The sequence below is a fragment of the Gracilinanus agilis genome, chromosome 6 (assembly GCF_016433145.1).
Source record: "Gracilinanus agilis isolate LMUSP501 chromosome 6, AgileGrace, whole genome shotgun sequence".
Classification (NCBI taxonomy): Eukaryota; Metazoa; Chordata; class Mammalia; order Didelphimorphia; family Didelphidae; genus Gracilinanus; species Gracilinanus agilis.
The window spans coordinates 49054101-49073714 of NC_058135.1; the positions used below are offsets into that span (position 1 = coordinate 49054101).

The 19614-nt window shown below is 37.9% G+C and overlaps 1 protein-coding gene across 1 annotated transcript in view; it reads right to left on the reverse strand.

The window, feature by feature from the left end:
* Positions 1–19614, reverse strand: part of SLC39A8 (solute carrier family 39 member 8) — a 95041-nt gene that overhangs the window by 4206 nt on the left and 71221 nt on the right. Inside the window, exons 6-7 of the mRNA XM_044682355.1 lie at positions 3003–3210; positions 2622–2806 (exon numbers count right to left, since the gene is read on the reverse strand). Coding sequence (XP_044538290.1) covers positions 2622–2806; positions 3003–3210 — 393 coding nt within the window. The remainder of the gene's footprint in view (positions 1–2621; positions 2807–3002; positions 3211–19614) is intronic.

Below are 19614 nucleotides of genomic sequence, written 5' to 3' on the forward strand. Positions count from 1 at the left end.
CTCTCTCTCTGTCTCTCTCTGTCTCTCTGTCTCTCTGTCTCTCTCTCTCTCTCTCTCTCTCTCTCTCTCTCTCTCTCTCTCTCTCTCCCTGTCTCTCCCTCTCTCTCTTTCCCTCTCTGTCTCTCTGTCTCTATCTCTCTCAAAAATGTATGACTTGGCAGACAATTCCTGTCCTTAGAAGCAAAGGTGATGAGCCCTGCTATGCTTTAGCTGGGCTGGCCCTCACACAATTAATAAATAAACAAATAAACAAATGAATAAACAAACAAACAAATAAATGAATGAATGAATGAATGAATTATCGAATGAATAAATGAATGAATGAATGGATAAATGGATAAATAAATAAATAAATAGATGAATGAATGAATGAATGAATAAGCAAGCAAATTAATTAATTAATTGATTGATTGATTGATTGATTAATGAGGTAAAGTTGATCTTCAGTCAACAAGCATTTATTAAGCATGTAATATGTGCCAAGCACTCTAAGTGTTGGGGATGCAAAGGAAAGCAAAAAAAAAAAAAAAAAAGTCCCTGCTCTCAGGGAGTTCATAGTCTAATGTAGCCAAAAGCCCACATTCAAAGTCTTACTCATCTTGCAAGACTTCTCAGTGTTCCTTTGTTGATCCCCTCAACTCCAAAGGAACATACAAGATTAGGGCAGCTAGAGGGCTCAGTGGACAGAATGCTAGGGCTGGTGTCAAGAGGGCTTGAGTTCAAATCTGACCTCAGACACTTATTAGCTATGTGACCCTGGGCAAGTCACTTGATCCCATTTGCCTTTTTTTAAAAAAAGAAAAAAATATGCAATATTTACTGAAGTAGATGGTCTGTGTGTGAGTGTATATACATGTGTGATACATATATGATTTGTAGCCACCTGGAAATAGTGTTACACTCTATGCAATTATGAGAAGACAAATTTTAACATGGCAGTTCATTTTTACTGATCCTCTGGTAAGGAGGTGTGGATATTTACTTCAATGATCTGTAGTTTCATCAGTATGAAAAAATTCTACCCCTTCCAACACAAATCAGAACACCTTTAGGAAATGGTCTCTGTGTTCAAAATTATTATTACATCTAACTGGAAAAATAAAATATCTTTGAATTTAGAAAAATAAGCAAATGGTCTTGAGATGCCATGGTGGTAATAGTAATAACAACAACTCTGTAGCTACTCTGAGCTGAGCCTCTCTGACTTTAAATAGGTCTTCAGATGAACAGTCCACAGTGAGTACAAACTCATTCCAAGACTTACTTGCCAAATCTGGCAGTCCAGAGGCACGGCACTCAAGGATCCAGAGCTGATTCCATACTGTGACTGAGGCATCAGAAAACACTCTTGGATGGATCTAGCACTGGGCTTGGAGAGATCCAGCTCTGCTCTTTTCTTTCCATTATTGTCTTGAAAAATCCAGCTAATCCATCTGGGTCTCAGTTCCCTCAACTATACATTGAAGGAACTAGACTAAATGATCGCTAAGTTTCCTAATCTAACTACTAAAATCATTGTGGTGGTTGTTGAGCATATCTGACTCTTCTTGACTCCGTGGACCACACTGTCCATGGGGTTTTCTTGGCAAAGATACTGGAACGGTTTACCATTTTCTTCTCCAGGGGATTAAGGCAAACAAAGAGTTTTGCCCAAGTCCACACAGCCAGTAATTGTCTGGGGCCATATCATACACACACTTAGACACAACCTGAACTTTCTGGGAAATGTCTAGCATATTATTCCATTTATCCCATCTTCCTCTATTCAGTCCAAGGGTACAGTTCATCAAACTATGCATCAACACAAAAACAAAATGCAAACAAAAAACAACTCTTTGGCTACAACTTGACCCAACACAAAATGAACAACAAGGATTGGGAGAGATGCTATATGAATTAGACAAAAAATAAGGTCATGAGCAAAGTTTAATATCTTTAATGTAGATGTCAAACTCATAGATAGCAAAACTCCCAAATGCTGCTGAACTAGGAAATGTTTGACAAAATAAATAAAAATGCAATACAACATAGATAATGTTCATTTGTGGTTTTCTCAGTCAATGTGTAGGTTTCAGATTGACACTACTAGCCTTGAGGATCAAATGGATGACCTTAAAATTATTGTACCAGGTTTACAAAGTGCTTTATGTACATTATCTTTTGAGCTTTACGGTAATCCTGTCAGGTTGGTGTTTTATTATCCCATTTTACAGATGAAGAAACAGACATTCAAAGAGCTTAATAGACTTGCTCAGAGTTATATGGCTCCTAGGTGTCTGAGACAGGATTTAAGTCCAGCCATCTATCCACTATACCTCAGTGCCTCCACATGTCTGTTGCCCATTATCCCCAAGTCATTCTAAGGGGAAGTCTGAAAGCATTCAGGCAAATCTCTCTCAGACAGGAAAATCTGATACAACTGGACGAGTACTTTCTTTAAGGTTTGGATTTGTAGCTGCTGTTGTTTTAAGAGTTTCCATGGAGAATGTCGGGGTGCAGAACAATAAGAAATAAGGAGGTTTTGAGCCCCAGCTCCTCCTCAGTCCTGGGCTTTAATGTGAAATTAAAATTAAATTAAATTTTTAAAAAATTAAAACATTGAGGGTAAAACAATTTCTCACCATATCTGCCAGAGAAATATAGAGGAACATCCCACCGGCTAAAGCAAAAATTATATTTGGGGCAAAGTTGTTGCCCACCAAAATGCCAAAGGCTAGCCCAACGTAGCAGGAGCAGGCAGAAAGGAAGTTGAAGAATAAGGCTTGCCGAGTACTCATTCCTGCATTGAGAAGGATCACAAAGTCCCCTGGAAAGAGAGAAAGAGAAATGTGAAATTAATTACATGTATATGTATGTTATACAAGAAGAAATAACCACCAGGGTCTCACAGTTTTTCATTTTGAACATCGCAGGCAAGATTTCACGTCCTTGGCATTTCAAAGACTTGTTCAATTAAAATCACACTGAAATAAACAGATAGATTTGTGCCCTGAGTTTCTTACCTAACTCATGAGGAAACTCCTCACACAGGATTGCTATGGAAGTGCTAAGTCCCTGAAGAAGAGATAGGGTGCATGAAGCACCAATAGCCAGACCATCAATAAAGTTATGGAGGGCATCACTGAGGGTTATCATCCAGGCAATGGTGCCTATTTCTGATAGCTTGGGCCCCTTTAAACATGTACATGAACTTGGTTCCCTTTTTACATCCTATGGAGGAAAAAAAAAGATAGTCAATTACCAAATAACTATTAAATAAAAGATAACACATACAAGACATTGTTTTAGACACTACTGCCATTATTGCTTTTGTGTTCAATCATTTTCAGTCATGTCTGACTCTTAGTGAGCCCATTTGGGGTTTTCTTGGCAAAGAGACATTTCTTTCTTCAGCTCATTTTACAGATGAGGAAACTGAGGTAAATCAGGTTAAGTAACTTGCCCAAGGTCACTTGCCCAACTAGTCAGTGTCTGAGACCATATTTGAACTCAGTAAGATGAGTCTTCCTGGCACTCTATCCACTGGACCACCTAGCTGCTCATTTTAGCCACTGATGAAGGTATAAAAGCAAAATCCTTGACTTGAAGAGTTTAACAGCTGAGTTGAGAGAGCAAAGAATACATGAAAAGTTAATAATACAAAAGCAAAACAGCCATATAAATCAATAAAAGAAGATTTATTACAAATCACACATACAGGGGCAGCCAGGTGGCTCAATGCATAGAGAGCCAGACCCAGAGATGGGAGGTCCTGGGTTTAAATCTGGCCTCAGACACTTCTTAGCTGTGTGATCCTGGAAAATTCACATAACCCCATTTGTCTAGGCCTTACCACTCTTCTGCCTTGGAACCAGAGAAGTATCATTAGTATATAGTGGACAGAGGAGGAAGAACTAAGTTCAATCCCAGCCTTACCCACAGACTGGCTGGGTGACCCTGGGCAGTTACTTTACCTTTCTGGGCCCCTAGACAACTCTCGAATCTGGAGAAAGTCTGATCTGCACTGGGAAATGTCTTCGATGAAAGTTCCTTACAACAATGAAATCATAGGACTCATACCAAGAAAAAAATATTTAAGAATATGGTTTGTCAGATGAAGAATGTAGACAGCCAATAAGTTCTGTGATTGCAGATGAGGGAAGATTACTTGGGTGGACCAGTGTTATCTGGGAATGCTTCCCTGATGAGGAAAGATGAGCTGAGCACTGAAAAGGGAATTTGGATAACACTGAGCAAAGGCAGAGAGGTTAAAAACCCAATCCAGATTGTAAGGGTAAGCAATACCAAATGAAGACATGTCGATGTCCAGGGGAAAGTGATCAGGATGTTGAGATGAGGACCAGATGAGGTAAAGGGGGGTCACAACCTGGAGAAGACTTAAGGAACCTGAGAGCTGGTTGTCTTCAGGAATTGCAAGGACTGCCATATAAAAGAGGAACTAAACTTGGTCTGCTTGTGCCTGGAGATCGGAAGTAAGAACAGCAGGTCAAAGTCACAGAGAAGCAGATTGAGGCCCCATGTTCGGGTAAAGAATATCTCCCAATTCCTAGAGCTATTGAAAAGAGGAACTGACTTATGAGAAAGAAAACTAGCCATGTTCAGAAGAAGAACTGTGGGAGTAGAAACCCAGAAGAAAAATAACTGCTTGAACACATGGGCTCATGGGGATATTATTGGGGATGAAGACACTAAATGATAACTTTAGTCCAACCATCAATAATATGGAATTAAGTCTTAATCAATTATACATGTAAAGCCCAGTGGAATTGTGCATCAGCTAAGGGGGGGGGTTAGGGGGGCTTGGGGGAAAGGGAAAGAACATGAAATATGTAACTAGGGGAAAATGTTCAAAAGAAAAACTTTTAAAAGAAAAAAAAAGAAAAGAGGAACCAAATGCTTTAGAAAGTAGTGGTTTCCCCTCACTCAAGATTTTCAAATAGAGGCTGAATATGCTCATTTGTCAGGGATGTCATATAGGGGGTTCTCAATCAGGGAGTCTGAGGTCCCTTCCAACTCAGATTCTAAGCAAGATATTGGGAAGGAAAAATCAACCGGGCATATTGGACAGAAGCATTAAATGAATCAATCTCATTAAAGATGCAAAGAAATGTGGATATAGACTCCCTAGATTTCCTGGGGCTGGTTCTTCCTGAAATCACAAACCTATCAGATGTAAAGGAGAGGGAGTGAGAGGAAGAATTGCCAACTCATTCACTCCACATGACCTCTTAACAGACAGTTAAACACCACCAATGGAGACTGCATTTTGCAACAATGACTATTTAGAATCTCATTGGCTTTGGCTTTAATTGTGTTCATTACTGGCATTCCTTTCAACTAACAGCTTTAGCCATTAGATTGAAAATTAACAAATTAGCATATTTGCCATCTTTTGAGTCACCAAATTCTAACTGCTGATGAATAGTGGTTCAAGCTGATAGAAAGATCTGATCATAGATGACCATGGGCCACACACTGTGCTAAACCCAGCAATATTAAAAAAAAAAGTCTTTGTCCTCAAGTTTCTCCTGTTCTATTGGGATTGACAACAAAGAAGTCCTACAATAAGAATAATATATAACAACAAAATGTAAGTATATATTATAATAATAATATAAAATAATAATAAGGAATAGTTTCTGGTGCCATAATACAGTGAATAGTAGCACCAAACTTCTAGATATATGTATATGCATTTGCATTATTCAATTCACCAACTATTTATTAGCATTATATATAAAGTATTTTTCTAGGCACAGAAAAAAAATACAAAGAATAAAAGATAGTCCTTGCCTTCATGACACATAGTTTAGCATCTATTACTTAGCACAGGACTTAGGCACTTCTCCCATTATCAAAGAGAGGCAAAGAAACGTCAAATCACTACAAATTAGTGGTATAAGATGAAATCAAAATGCTAACTAGGTTTTGGTTTCCCATTTAAGATGTCTGGCAACAAAAATAACCCACAGTAGCTTCTCTCTTTATAACAGTCCATCTTCTGTCAAAACTCCCAGGTCTTCATGTTTCATGTCATTTTATAAGCTCGTTGCAACTAAACTCCTAATTTCAAAGAAATCGGGGGCTTAGTTACAGATGGGTATGTGCCCCTGCAATGAAGCTATTGATAACTGCTTTCAAAGAGTGCTTAAGGTTTTTAAAGGGCAATTCTATCTAGTCTCTGAATACATGTACTAAAAATAAAGCATTTCCTTAAATTGTTTAATGTTGTCTAGACTCAAAACACTTCTAATTTGACTTCAGTGTATTACATTTTTTTAAAATGCAAATTAGGTCTACAATCCTCACTTGAAGGAGAAAGGGGGGAGGTTCAGAAGAAGCAAACAAGAGAAAGAGGGGAAAAGTTGTAAAGAATTAGAAACTGGATGGGTTCTAAATGTCTCCCCTGTAAACAATCTCAACTCCAAAAATTCTTCCTTGCTTTTGAAAGTATATTTTAATTAAAAATACTTATTTCATGGTTTTAAGTTTTAGATTAAAATTTTCAAATGGTTCATTCTCAATAATAATTGTTTTCCAAGCAGAGGCTTTCCTTATGAAATTCATCAAGTGCTTTATAGTTATATTATGTAACATCAACTTCAACAGCCCCTCCCACATAAAACATAAATGTTATTACCTTATCTTCATAAGGGAAAAGAACTGAGGGAAAGGAAAACAGCTTCATTGTCATCTGAAGAGTGCTGTCATGATTCAAGAGTGATTACAATAAGAGAAAAGACTTAAAAGAACCTCTTTCCTAAAAGACTGACAGTTAAACCATCATCTTGACGAAGAATGAAGAGATATTTCCTGAGAGAATTGAGTTTAACTTTTAGGTTGTGGAGAATATAACTTAAAGAGAATTCTTGAGAGATTGTGACTGCCACACAGAGAGAGTTGAATAGTGGGACTATATTTCCAGAGTTGCAGAGAAGTTAACAATTGTAGCTGATAGCAGAAGTGACTATGGCTGGAATCTTTCTCACTGAAATATACTGATACATTGTGTGTAAAACTATACCTTTGTATTATTTATTACACAATTAATAAATATTACAGCCAGTTAACACTGTTCTTTATTTAATGTTATGAAATTAGAAGGTTTCAGAAAAAGAGAAGAGAACGTTTGTGGAAATAGACGTTTCTTTTCTTTACTTTATAAACATGGGGCTCAGCTATTAATAATAACAGATTTTGCATTTCTATTATTCTACGAGAAAATATCAAAACGTATCCCTTAACTGTTTTAGAATCTAAGACGTAGCAAGAAGAGAAACAGGAATTTGGTGAGGTCAGTGACAAAAAATAGTCTTCTCACTCAGTCACACTCTCCCATTCAACACTGATTCCTTTATATTATCAGGTCCCCTAGCTATTTGCTTCCTTATCAAAAGTCATCAGATACTAGCAAGAAGTCATTCAGACATAGTAGACCAGCAGTCAAAAAAACAAATATATGAACATGTTCTTGGGGCAGGTAGGTGGTACAGTGGATAGAGTGCCAGGTTCAAAAGGACTCTTGAAAGAGATGGGACTTAAAATGAAGCTTGAAAGTATTTATTTCCAAAATACATTTAGCTGAATTATTTGAAATCAAAATAGAGATTTTGACTTTTCAAATGGTTCACCCACTCAGAATAGTTTATCTTCTTGTAGTGATTTAGAAAAAGATGCCAAGACTAAATCTCAATTACTTCATGGTTCCTATATAGAGACCATATTGGAAAGCTTTTAATTCTGAAAAAGAAATTAAATTAATATTTCAGGCATGAGTTCTCTTAATGACAGATATTATTGAGTCAATTTATCATATCTCCCATTAACTAAAATCCTAATGGACATCTTAGAACAAGTTAGCAGCTATAAATTTTCAACAGGTTTGAAGCAATTACCCCTAAAAAAACTTTCACAAACAGAAGTTTAATAATTCACTAGCAACTCTGTCACTGTTAGTAAGCAGACAGGCCCTACATCCAAAAATTCCATCAATCTAATGAGTCCATACTTCAGAGATCTGTGGTTCTCATCCCTCTTCAAGATAATGCAGGTGGGGTTGTGGGAGGGTTAGGGATTGAAAAGAATAGACCCCAACTTACTCTAGCCTAGCCCTTACTCTTCTTCTGCCTTGGAACCAATATTAAACGTTGCTTCTAAGAAAGAAGGTAAAAGGAATGAAAGAAAAGAATAATCCCACTTCTGCCACAGTGCTATTACTAGTAAATAGCTTTGACAAGTCAGTAAGCTTTGCTGTTTCTTGATCTCCTAACTTTCTGGTGCTGTGGGAAGAGTACACCTGCCTAAAGAAAATGGTTGGAAGGAAAAGCAAGACATACCTCATCTCCAATAAGTTTATGGCAGAGTTGCAGAGTAATCCAAAACTACAGGAAATGAAAAGTAGGGAAAGTTATAACTAATCTGGAGGTGGGTACAGTGTTGAAATGGGAGAAGAGAGGAAAAGAGTCCAAGAGAAAAGGAGGAGGAGAAGGGCAGAGGCAGAAGAAATTCTAAAACCCTAAATATATGAAGTAAGATTAGGAGATTAGCTATGGAAAGTAGCAGAGAAGAACTTGAAGAGTAATAAATAAATATATATGTATATGCATATACATATATATATCCTTTTAGCACGCTTATGAGAAAAGAAGTTGTGATAAAGTGAGCATTGGTAGAAAATTTGAGTGCAATTTGGTGATAGGAAAAGTGCTAAACACATATATTAGACTGTAATTGCCTTCATAAAGGCAACGAGTCTCTCCTTAGTTCCTAGAACTGCTCTATAAATATTTATCAAATGAATGAATATGGCTTAAGTATCATCTGTAATATCTTTTTTTAAGTGGTTAGAAAAGCACTTTGAAGAGTACGTGATTCTCAGAGTGTGATCCAGCAAAACCTTTGGGAGTCCTGAAGATCAAAACTATTTTCATAACAAAATTAAGATGTTTTTATTTCTGATCTAGTAAATGTCATAGATACCCAGGAATATGCTGGAACCAGCTTGAACTGGTTCTCCAAATTGTTAAGTTTTCCATATAAGCACCTCAAATATCCACAAACAATATAAATGAGGGCTTGATTTATCAGGCCAGGGACGGGAGGAGGGAGCAGGGTGGTTTGTTTATTTTTTAACTAGACAATAAAGTGATGATGAAGATTAAACTTACAGTGTCATGACTACATTTCCCCCCAGAGAACCAGTTGTTAAAACATTTACCAGAATACCTCTAGCTATAACCCACACAAACAAAACCTCTTTTGTTGAGACCTCAATAATGGGGTTTCTTTTAAACCTTTAACCTTCTGTCTCAGAATTCTAAGGCAGAAAATCAATAAAGGCTAGGCAACTGGGGTTGAATGACTTGCCCAGAATCACACAGCTAGGAAATGTGTGAGGCTAGATTTGAACCTAGGTTCTCCCAACTCCAGTCATGGCACTCTATCAGTGTGCTATCTAGCTGCTCCTAGTAATCCATAATTTTTAAGAGTGTATACAGTTTGATCCTAAAACCAAAAATGTTTGAGAAGTGCTGGTATATGGTATCATTATGACATCTTACTTCCTCAAGCCAGCAGAAGGCAATATTAAAGCAACACATTTCATGTTTCCCACAAGATAAATCAAAGCAATGCCCCCATAGATGTGACAAGTTAGATACTAATTTAAGACTGGGAAAAAGCCTCTCCATATAACATATTTTCCATCATTTACATTTGTACTTTATTTCTAAATGTAGATTTCCCGGTAAATCCAAATGACTGGTACCTCACTGATATTATTTGTCCTTATCCTGAAACAAAAATTCAACATGGGCATAGAGGCACATAATGATATATTTGAGCTGGAAGGAACCTCAGAGACTATCTTTTCTAATGCCCTTATTTATATAAAAGGAAACTGACAAAACAGGAAGATGAAGGAATTTGCCAAAATCGCCTAGGTAGCAAGAAAGGAAAACGTGGTCACAAAATGTTCATTCAAATAGAAAAAAAAACAAAAAGGAAACTTTCCTCTGAATTTATGTAATCTCATTTAAGTCAATTGTGCTTCGTTTCTCCTCATTTGGTTCCAAGAGGAGCCCACACTCGTTTCCAATACTCTTGCTAATGAACATAATTATTAAAAAGAAAGCAATCATTAAGAGAAGGCTGGCAAATGGTTTCCTTTCTGGAATGTGAGAGGCGGCATCTTGAGAATTTAGGGTCTAAAACAAATCTGCCTCATTTTCACTTGGGGACAATACAATTTTGCTGCCCTGATAAAAATGAACTTTTGGGAAACCTGAGGAGTCCTCACAGTTTAAATTAACGCTGTCAGTGGAATTTAAAAGTACAAAACAAATTAAATATTTACAGTTATCTTAATGGACCATCTACTTGAACTACTTTGAAAAGGATGCCTATAGTCTCTGTGGATAAAAATAATGAGAGTACCCTGGTACACACAGGAAGCCGAATATTACTTCTTATAAAAAACTTTTTCCAAGCTCCCCTGCCCATGCAACTCTTATTGTCAGTGTGAGGTCAGACCTCCAAGAACTTATGGAGAGAGTATTCAGAGCATAAGTGGGTCCCTAATAAAGTTCAAAACAAGTGCTACATGGACATTCTAAAACCCTGCACAGACTTAATTAAATCCTAAGAGTCCATGGTATGTTGTCAGCTTTTTAACCCTTTAGTTAAGACACTATATGAAATATCCCAGCCATGTAACACTCCCCCAAAAGATTCTCCAGGCAAGATAAAAATGAGGGCTAGAAGAAGCAATGGACAGCTGGGTCTGAGTAGTAACTCTTGCCCATCCTAAGGTTCTTGTACCCTATCAGACTTAAAAAAATGAATTCACAATTCACAAGGACTAAGATCTGTTGTAATGTTTTGGTATTTTTTTTTAAACCCTTGTATTCGATGTATTGTCTCATAGGTGGAAGATTGGTAAGGGTGGGCAATGGGGATCAAGTGACTTGCCCAGGGTCACACAGCTGGGAAGTGGCTGAGGCCGGGTTTGAACCTAGGACCTCCTGTCTCTAGGCCTGACTCTCACTCCACTGAGCTACCCAGCTGCCCCCTTGGTATTTTTTTAAGACTCAACCTGACTTGTGATTTCCCCAGAGCAAGGTAATGTGATGAGGAAAATCTTCCTAACAATGCAGACTGGCACCTGCTCAGAATAGTCCCATATTTTTGCGTAACTCACATAGAGATTAAGTGACTTGCCTGGGGTCATAAAGCCAGTATATGTCAGAAGCTGAATCTGAACCCAGATCTTCCTGACTCCAGAGTCAACTCTCTAGCCACCAGGCTACATGTCCTGGATCTTCTCCTTTGGAACTTCGACCTGGGTGAGTGAGAAGCTGATCCTCTTTTCCTGACTTCTAGAGAGATTAGTTCCAGAGAGGCTTCCCCTTCTTGGAAGAGGCCACATGGGTTAAATCCTTGTTTAATTCACCTCCAATTCCTCCGGCTGAGGGCTTAACAAGCCCTTCATGGGTTAAGCTGGGACTAGAGCAACATTTAGGGTAATAGGCTAGACTTCTTACTCTACCCTCTTTTACATTTCTCTACTTTCATTCTTTCCACATTTTTATAAATAAAGCTACTGAAAGTCGATCTGACTTGAGCTATAATATTTTTAAATCAGCAACACAATTCTATCTTAGAATTCTCATATATTTAGTCAAACCCTTCCCCTACATGACCAAAGAATATACTGCAAACTAATATGAAGGGGTGGGAGGTTAGGGGAGTGATCCTTTCAAATATCAGCCATAACATCCCAGCAGAGTACATGAAGCAAGATTCTGCTTCCTAAATCCCAAACAATCCTTATGTGGATGTTAGGATTCCAATACTGCAAGCCTAGATTGTGCAGAAGCATTTGGGACCACTCTGAGCATCAACTTGGGTCTAGACACATCTTGCTCTACTTGAGTTTCTTGTGGACCAGAGCCACTTTAGTTTTTATGTGCTTTATATTTTCAGGGCCCTTGCTCACTCCTTTGGCACTTAAAGAAAGAGTACCATAATTTCCTCAAGTGGAAAAAGCAATGACTTTAGTATCAAATGTTCTGGATCTGAAAACTGGCTGTGCCAATTAATTGTGTGACCTTGGGTTAGTCATTTTGCTCTCTGAACTTCAGCTATAAAATGAAAACCAGATGAAATCCAAATCGAAAATCCATGATCACTGTAGGTACTCACTCAAGCAACACAGAACATCTCTTCCCTTTAGTAGGCAGACCCATAATTTGTCATGGAGGGGGAGAAGAATCCTTTGGTGTCCCTATCAATCAATCAACATGCTTTTATTAGACCCCTAGTACATTCCAGTGACTGTACTAGCTTCCAATGACAAAACACAATATGTCAAGATATTCCCCACACTCATAGTAATACTGCCTCCCCATCTCTGCCTCTGGTCTTCAAGTCTCAGCAAAAATTCTACCTTCTCCAGGAAGCCTTTCCTGATTCTCCTTAATCCTAGAACCTATTTCAAGATGATCTTGTGTATTTTTTATACATAGACATTTAATGGAGTCTCCTCCACAGGTTGTGAGATCTTTAAGAGCAGGGACTGTCTTTTGCCTTTTTATCCACTTAGCACAGTATTTAATAAATGTTTACTATGAGTCATGAGTTCACCTTTCTGTACAATTCCAGTACCCAAAGAAGGAAGTTATTGTACAACATAGAAGGGAAATAACATGGACCAGAAAACACTGGAAAGCCACATTGGAGACTTCAATCATTCAGTGATCTAGGAAAAACACAATCTTCTTAGTTTTTCAAGCTAAAAAAGAGGTCATTAGCAGAGTTGCTATATAGATTGCATAAGGCAATCTTAACAAAATGCTTTAGATTTACATCCAAAAGAAAGATGCTCAGTAATACATATATTTCCATATCTATATCTATTTATAGACAGGTAGATAATGTACATATATACATAAACATGCACATCTCAGAAACACACATTTTCAGACATACCCAAAGTATTGGGTATAGTTTAGTTTTTTTTTTATTTTTATATTAGTTTAGTTTTTTGCCTTTGTATTTTTCAGGGGAGGGGGGTAATTTTTTAGAAACCCTTATCAATTCCAAGGCATAAGACTGGTAAGGACTGGGCAGTTGGGGTTAAGTGACTTGCCCATAGTCACACAGGTAGGAATTGTGAATCCACATTTGAATCCAGGGAGTACCATCTCTAGGCCTGGCTCTCTATTCACTGAACAGCCTAGCTTCCCCTTAACCACATTTTGTTGTAAAGAAAAAGTTTGATTTGTAATAGGCAGGTGGAAGATAAAGTAACTTGGGAAGTAACAAGGAAAAAGTGGCATAAATAAAATGTATTTGAACAAATTAACTGTATAGTTTTTGAAATCCAATGTAGCAATGTCCTCATCACATCAACAACAAGCAGAAATGAAGACTCAGCACAGGAAAAGAATCTATAAACAAGGGTCCTTCCCTTAGACTGATGAGAGTTCAAGCCACTGATTAAGTATGGAGAACAGCTTTAAAGGCATACATACTTTGCCACTTAATTAAAGCAATTTTGTATTCATTCAGATAATTAGATCAAGAGTCCCACAGAGGGATCTATCTAAAAACAGGTTCACTGTGGTGAATGCTAATATAAATTTTGCCAGCCAATCGATGATTCTGATGCTAACTTATAGCTATATATATTAAGAATGAGCGATTAGTTTAGTCTGCAAGTTCTCTAAATCCTTAGTACAGCCACAAACGGTACCAACTAAAGTACCCCAGCTCTGGAAGAGGTATATAGAGCCTGGATCTTTATCCTTAGACATAACACTGATTCCTTTATGCATAAATTTCAGAAATCTACTACTATTGTCTTACCTAGCCCCAAATGTAAATGGTGTTTATCTTTTTATTTTCAGGGCTTTCTTTCCCAATGTAACCTAGAATACAGAAAATGAGTGGTAGAGCATATCCTGACCCTCACCACTCTACCTAGCCTTTATTGTTTATTAAAACAGTAAAACAACCTAGACATGGCTAATTTTCCATTTCATGCAAGCCATCAAGTTAAAATCACTCACCAGGGTCTGGATCCAGTATTTCCAAACTGCAGGGTGTAGCGTGTAAAGAATACAGCATCGTATTAATATAAAAGATTAAGCAAAAAGTGGCAGACAAAGATGACCCCCTATTGATCATTATGGTGCTGAATTAAATACCCTCATGTAAGAGTGGACCTGATGACTCAATTATCAGTAAGGGCACTATTTATTTCTTTGAATATTGCTGAGTTTACCTGCATTCCCTCCTGGTCAATATTTGCCAACCACTGTTAGGGATACGATGCTAGAATTGAGTGTCTCTCTACATGAGGTTAAACCATCACCTCTTACTTGTTACATCAGATGGTCTTTTTTTTCCATTATTGCCCTCTTTTTTTTCATTCTGGTTTTATTCCTAGCCTCTACCCCCAGGTAGAGGAAGAGAAAATGAAACCCTGTACCACACATGCACAGTCAAGCAAATCAAATCCCATAACAACAAAGGGTCTGCTGCCTCTCTGGAACTCAACACCGGTGGCTACCTGACTTCATCTGCAGATTTGATCTCCCCCCATCAATTTTGTGATACTCTTCTCTCTCCCTAGCTGTTTTCCTGGTGTTTCTCAGCCTCCTTGGCTGACTCATCATCCATATCCTGCTCCATAAATGGTTTTATTCTCTGATGCCCTGTGCTAGATAAACCTCTCCCCCTCCCATGGGTCTAATTATCATCTTTAGGCAGACGACTAAAAAAAATAATCTATGTATCGAATGCTAATTGATTTACTGAACTTCAATCTGTCATTAACAACTGGCTACTAGACAGCTCCACCTGAATATCCCAAGGGCATCTCAAATTAACCATGTCCAAAACAGAGTTCAATATTTTTTTTTGCCTCTCCCTGTCATACAGACAGAAACAGACACACACCCCAGATTTGCCTGTTTATGTTGAGAGGTCCACTATCTTCACAGTTACCCAGAGTTCACATTCAGATTCATCCTTGATTCTTCCCTCTTCTTTACCCCTCCTATCCAGTTAGCGGCCAAATCTTGTCAGTTATGCCTCCAAAATACATTATGCAACCCAAGTATCCATCAACAGGGTCACCATCCTAGCTCAGGCCCTCATCACCTCACTCCTGGTCTACTGTAAAAGTCTCATAATTGGTCTCTTGATTTTTTCTCATCTTTCCAATCTACCATTTATTTTGCCAAAATAATTAATCTAAAAATCATGCTTCATCATAACACTTTCTTCCCCAAGAAGCTTCAATGGTCCCCAACAACTGCCTCTAGGATAAAAGACAAACTCCTAGGATAAAATGCAATTCAAATTGGCATTTAAAACCCTTCACAGTCTGGTTCCAGCTTACATATACAAATTCATTTTACATACTCAACACAGTAGGATTTCATTTTCATATGAGTTGAAAATTGTACATAATAGTGAACCCCATTATTTAATAAGTATTTCTTAGATGAACATACCTAGGTACTTTACAACTTTTCTTAGGCTTATCAAAGCTACCAGAATCATTATCCTATACCTTGAGGTCATTTATTAATAAATGAAAAGCAAGATGCAGGCTTCCTGGTTAAGATGGCGGCAGAGAAAAAAGCAACACTTAACCTCCCCTAAACGAAATATACAGGACTCCTCAAGGGGACATAAAAAAAATCCAAACGAATGGAGGGACCCCACAACAGGGTGCAGCGTGGAAGGTACATGAAATCGGGGCATTTCCATGCTATAAAGGGGTGAAACAGCCCTCACTAAATCGCGAGCTGAGCAACCCACCCCCCCCCCACACACACACCACCTACAACGCCAAAACCAGCTCAAGAGAAATAGAGCAAGTTTGGGGCACCCATTGAGTCATTGGCAGCTTCAGGGCCTGTTCCTGAGAGCAGCAAGACTTAGGACCCCAAAAGGCTAAAGAACGCACACGGACTTTGAGCATAGGTGCAGAGCACAGACGCGGAGCGCAGGCTCGGGTGGAGGCAGACACAGGCATGCGCGTGTGAGCGCAGTCTCTGGAACCCTGAGTGGGGAACCAATGCAGATGGGTATACGACTGTGGAGCAGCGCCCTGAGACTTGTAAAGGAGCCTCCGGCAGAGGATCAAGCAAGGGGGTGCACCAGGGGGCTTGACCTTGAGAACAACCAGACCTGAGACCTCAGGAGCCGAAAGAGCGTAGTCAGACCCTGAGCGTGAGGATAAAGCTGAGAACAGGCTGGGCTAACGATGGCAACCCTGAATCAGGAAGGCCAAAAGAGAAAGATTAACAACAAGAAGAAGAAATCTTTAACACTCGACACCTTTTACACAGAGAAAATCCAGACAACCGAGCAAACAGAAGAGGAGAACAAACAATAATCCAGACCCTCCCAAAATAATGAAAACTGGTCACAAGCACTTGAAGAGTTCAAATTTGAGATGAGGATAAAGTTGGAAAAGATTTGGCTAGAGAAATGGGAAATAGCTCAAAAGGAAATCAGGCAAGAAAATAACAGTTTAAAAGGCAGAATTTTGCAATTGGAAGTGAGGCTCAGAAATCAAATGAACTGATAAGCAAATTGAACACCAGAAATGACCAGATTGAAAAGGAAAACCAAAAGATTATAGCCGAAAACCAGTCCCTAAAGGGTAGAATTGAGCAATTAGAAGCCAATGATCTCACAAGACAGCAAGAACAAATAAAACAAAGTCAAAAGACTGATAAAATAGAAGGAAACATGAAATATCTCAATGAGAAAGTGACAGACCAAAAAAACCAGTTTAGAACAGACAATTTGAGAATCATTGGTCTTCCTGAAAAAGCAGAAATTAATAGAAATTTGGACTCCATACTAAAAGAAATTATTCAGCAAAATTGCCCTGAAGTTCTACAACAAGAGGGCAATACAGACATTGAAAGGATCCATAGATCACCCTCTCCACTAGACCCAGAAAGGACTACACCAAGGAATATAATAGCCAAATTCAAGAGCTTCCAAGTAAAAGAAAAAAATCTTACAAGAAGCCAGAAAGAGACAATTCACATATCAAGGAACACCAATCAGGATCACACAGGATCTGGCAGCCTCCACGCTAAAAGACCACAAGCCTTGGAATATGATATTCAGAAAGGCAAGAGAGCTGGGCCTTCAACCACCAATCAACTACCCATCAAAATTGACTATATACTTCCAGGGGAAAGTATGAGCATTCAACAAAATTGAAGATTTCCAAGTATTTGCACAGAAAAGACCAGTACTAAATGGAAAGTTTGATATTGAACCACAAAAATCAAGAGAAACATGAAAAGGTAAATAAGAAACAGAGGGGAAAGAAAGAAAACTCATAATTTTTAAATTTGCCTTTCTAAGGGCCTCAATAAGATCTAATTATCTGTATTCCTATGCGGAGAAATGATATGTATAATTCTCTGTAGTGAACTCTATTCACTATTATAGTATTCACTATTATAGTAATAAGAAGAATAATTCATAGGGAGATGGTGGAATACTAAATGGTCTAAGATGACATGGGGGATGGGAAAGAGGGGGGTGAATAGTAGGGGACACCAAGAGAAACTTGAGTGAATAAGAAAAATAGGATATCCTATTATGCACAAAGAGGGCATGGGAACTGAGGGGACAAATACTACTATAAGAAGGAGAGGAAGAGAGCATTAAGAGGTAATATTTAAACCTTACTCTCAGTGTAATCAACCCAGAGAGGGAAGAGTAGCTATATTATCCATTGGGATATAAAACTCTATCTAACCCTACTGAAAAAGTCAGAAAGGATAAACCAAGGGGAACAGGGGAGTTGGGCGGTCAAAAAAGGGAAGGGAGAAGAAGGGGGAGGGAATTTAATAGACTTTTTTTTTAAAACCTTGTACTTTGGTGTATTGTCTCCTAGGTGGAAGATTGGTAAGGGTGGGCAATGGGGGTAAAGTGACTTGCCCAGGGTCACACAGCTGGGAAGTGGCTGAGGCCGGGTTTGAACCTAGGACCTCCTGTCTCTAGGACTGACTCTCAATCCACTGAGCTACCCAGCTGCCCCCCAATAGACTTTTAAAAATAAAAAGAGGGGAATAATAAGGGATGGGGTAGAAAGGGAAAATAATCAAGGGAGGGGATAAGGGATACTGGCTTAAAGCAAACCACTGGTTTAAATGGAAATAGTTTAAGAAGAAAGGGGAGGAATAGGTGAGGATACAAAAATGTCAGCAAATGCACAACTAATAATTATAACTCTGAATGTGAATGGGATGGACTCACTCATAAAACAGAAGCAAATAGCAGAGTGGATTAGAAACCAAAACTCTACCATATGTTGTCTACAAGAAACACATATCAGGCACGGGTGGACATACACAAGTTTCTGGTTAAGGGTTTAAGCAAAATTTTTTGGGAGTCAAATGAAAAAAAGAAGGCAGGAGTGGCTATTATGATCTCTGACAAAGCCAAAGTAAAAATAGATATGATTAAAAAAGACAGGGAAGGTCATTACATCCTGATTAAAGGCAGTGTAAACAATGAGGAAATGACACTGTTCAATATGTATGCACCAAGTGGCATAGCATCCAAATTCATAAAAGAGAAATTGGCAGAGCTCAAGAAGGAAATAGATAGTAAAACCATAATAGTGGGAGATCTAAATATTCCTCTTTCAGATCTAGATAAATCAAACCAAAAAATAAATAAGAAAGAGGTAAGAGAGGTGAATGAAGTCGTAGAAAAATTAGATTTAATGGATATGTGGAGAAAAATAAATAGGGACGAAAGAAATACACCTTCTTTTCAGCTGCAAATGGTACATTCATAAAGATTGACCATGTAATAGGGCATAGAAACATTGCAAACAAATGCAAAAGAGCAGAAATAATAAATGTAACCTTCTCAGATCATAATGCAATAAAAATAATAATTAGTAAGGGCACCTAGAGAGGCAAATCAAAAACTAATTGGAAATTAAATAATATGATTCTCCAAAACCAGCTAGTCAAAGAAGAAATCATAGAAACAATCAACAATTTCATTGAAGAGAATGACAATGATGCGACATCCTACCAAACTCTGTGGGATGCAGCCAAGGCAGTACTCAAGGGGAAATTTATATCCTTGAGTGCATATATTAACAAATTAAGGAGGGCAGAGATTAATGAATTGGGCATGCAACACAAAAAATTAGAAAGTGAGCAAATTAAAAATCCCCAGATGAAAACTAAAAATCAAGGGAGAAATTAATAAAATCAAAAGTAAAAGAACTATTGAATTAATAAATAAGACTAGAAGCTGGTATTTTGAAAAAACAGATAAAATAGACAAAGTACTGGTCAATCTAATAAAAAAAAGGAAAGAAGAAAACCAAATTGACAGTATCAAAGATGAAAAGGGAGACCTCACCTCTAATGAAGGGGAAATTAAGGCAATCATTAAAAACTATTTCGCCCAAATATATGGCAATAAATATAACAATTTAAAAGATATGGATGAATATGTACAAAAATATAAATTGCCTAGATAAACAGCAGAAGAAATAGAATACCTAAATAATCCCATATCAGTAAAAGAAATTGAACAAGCCAT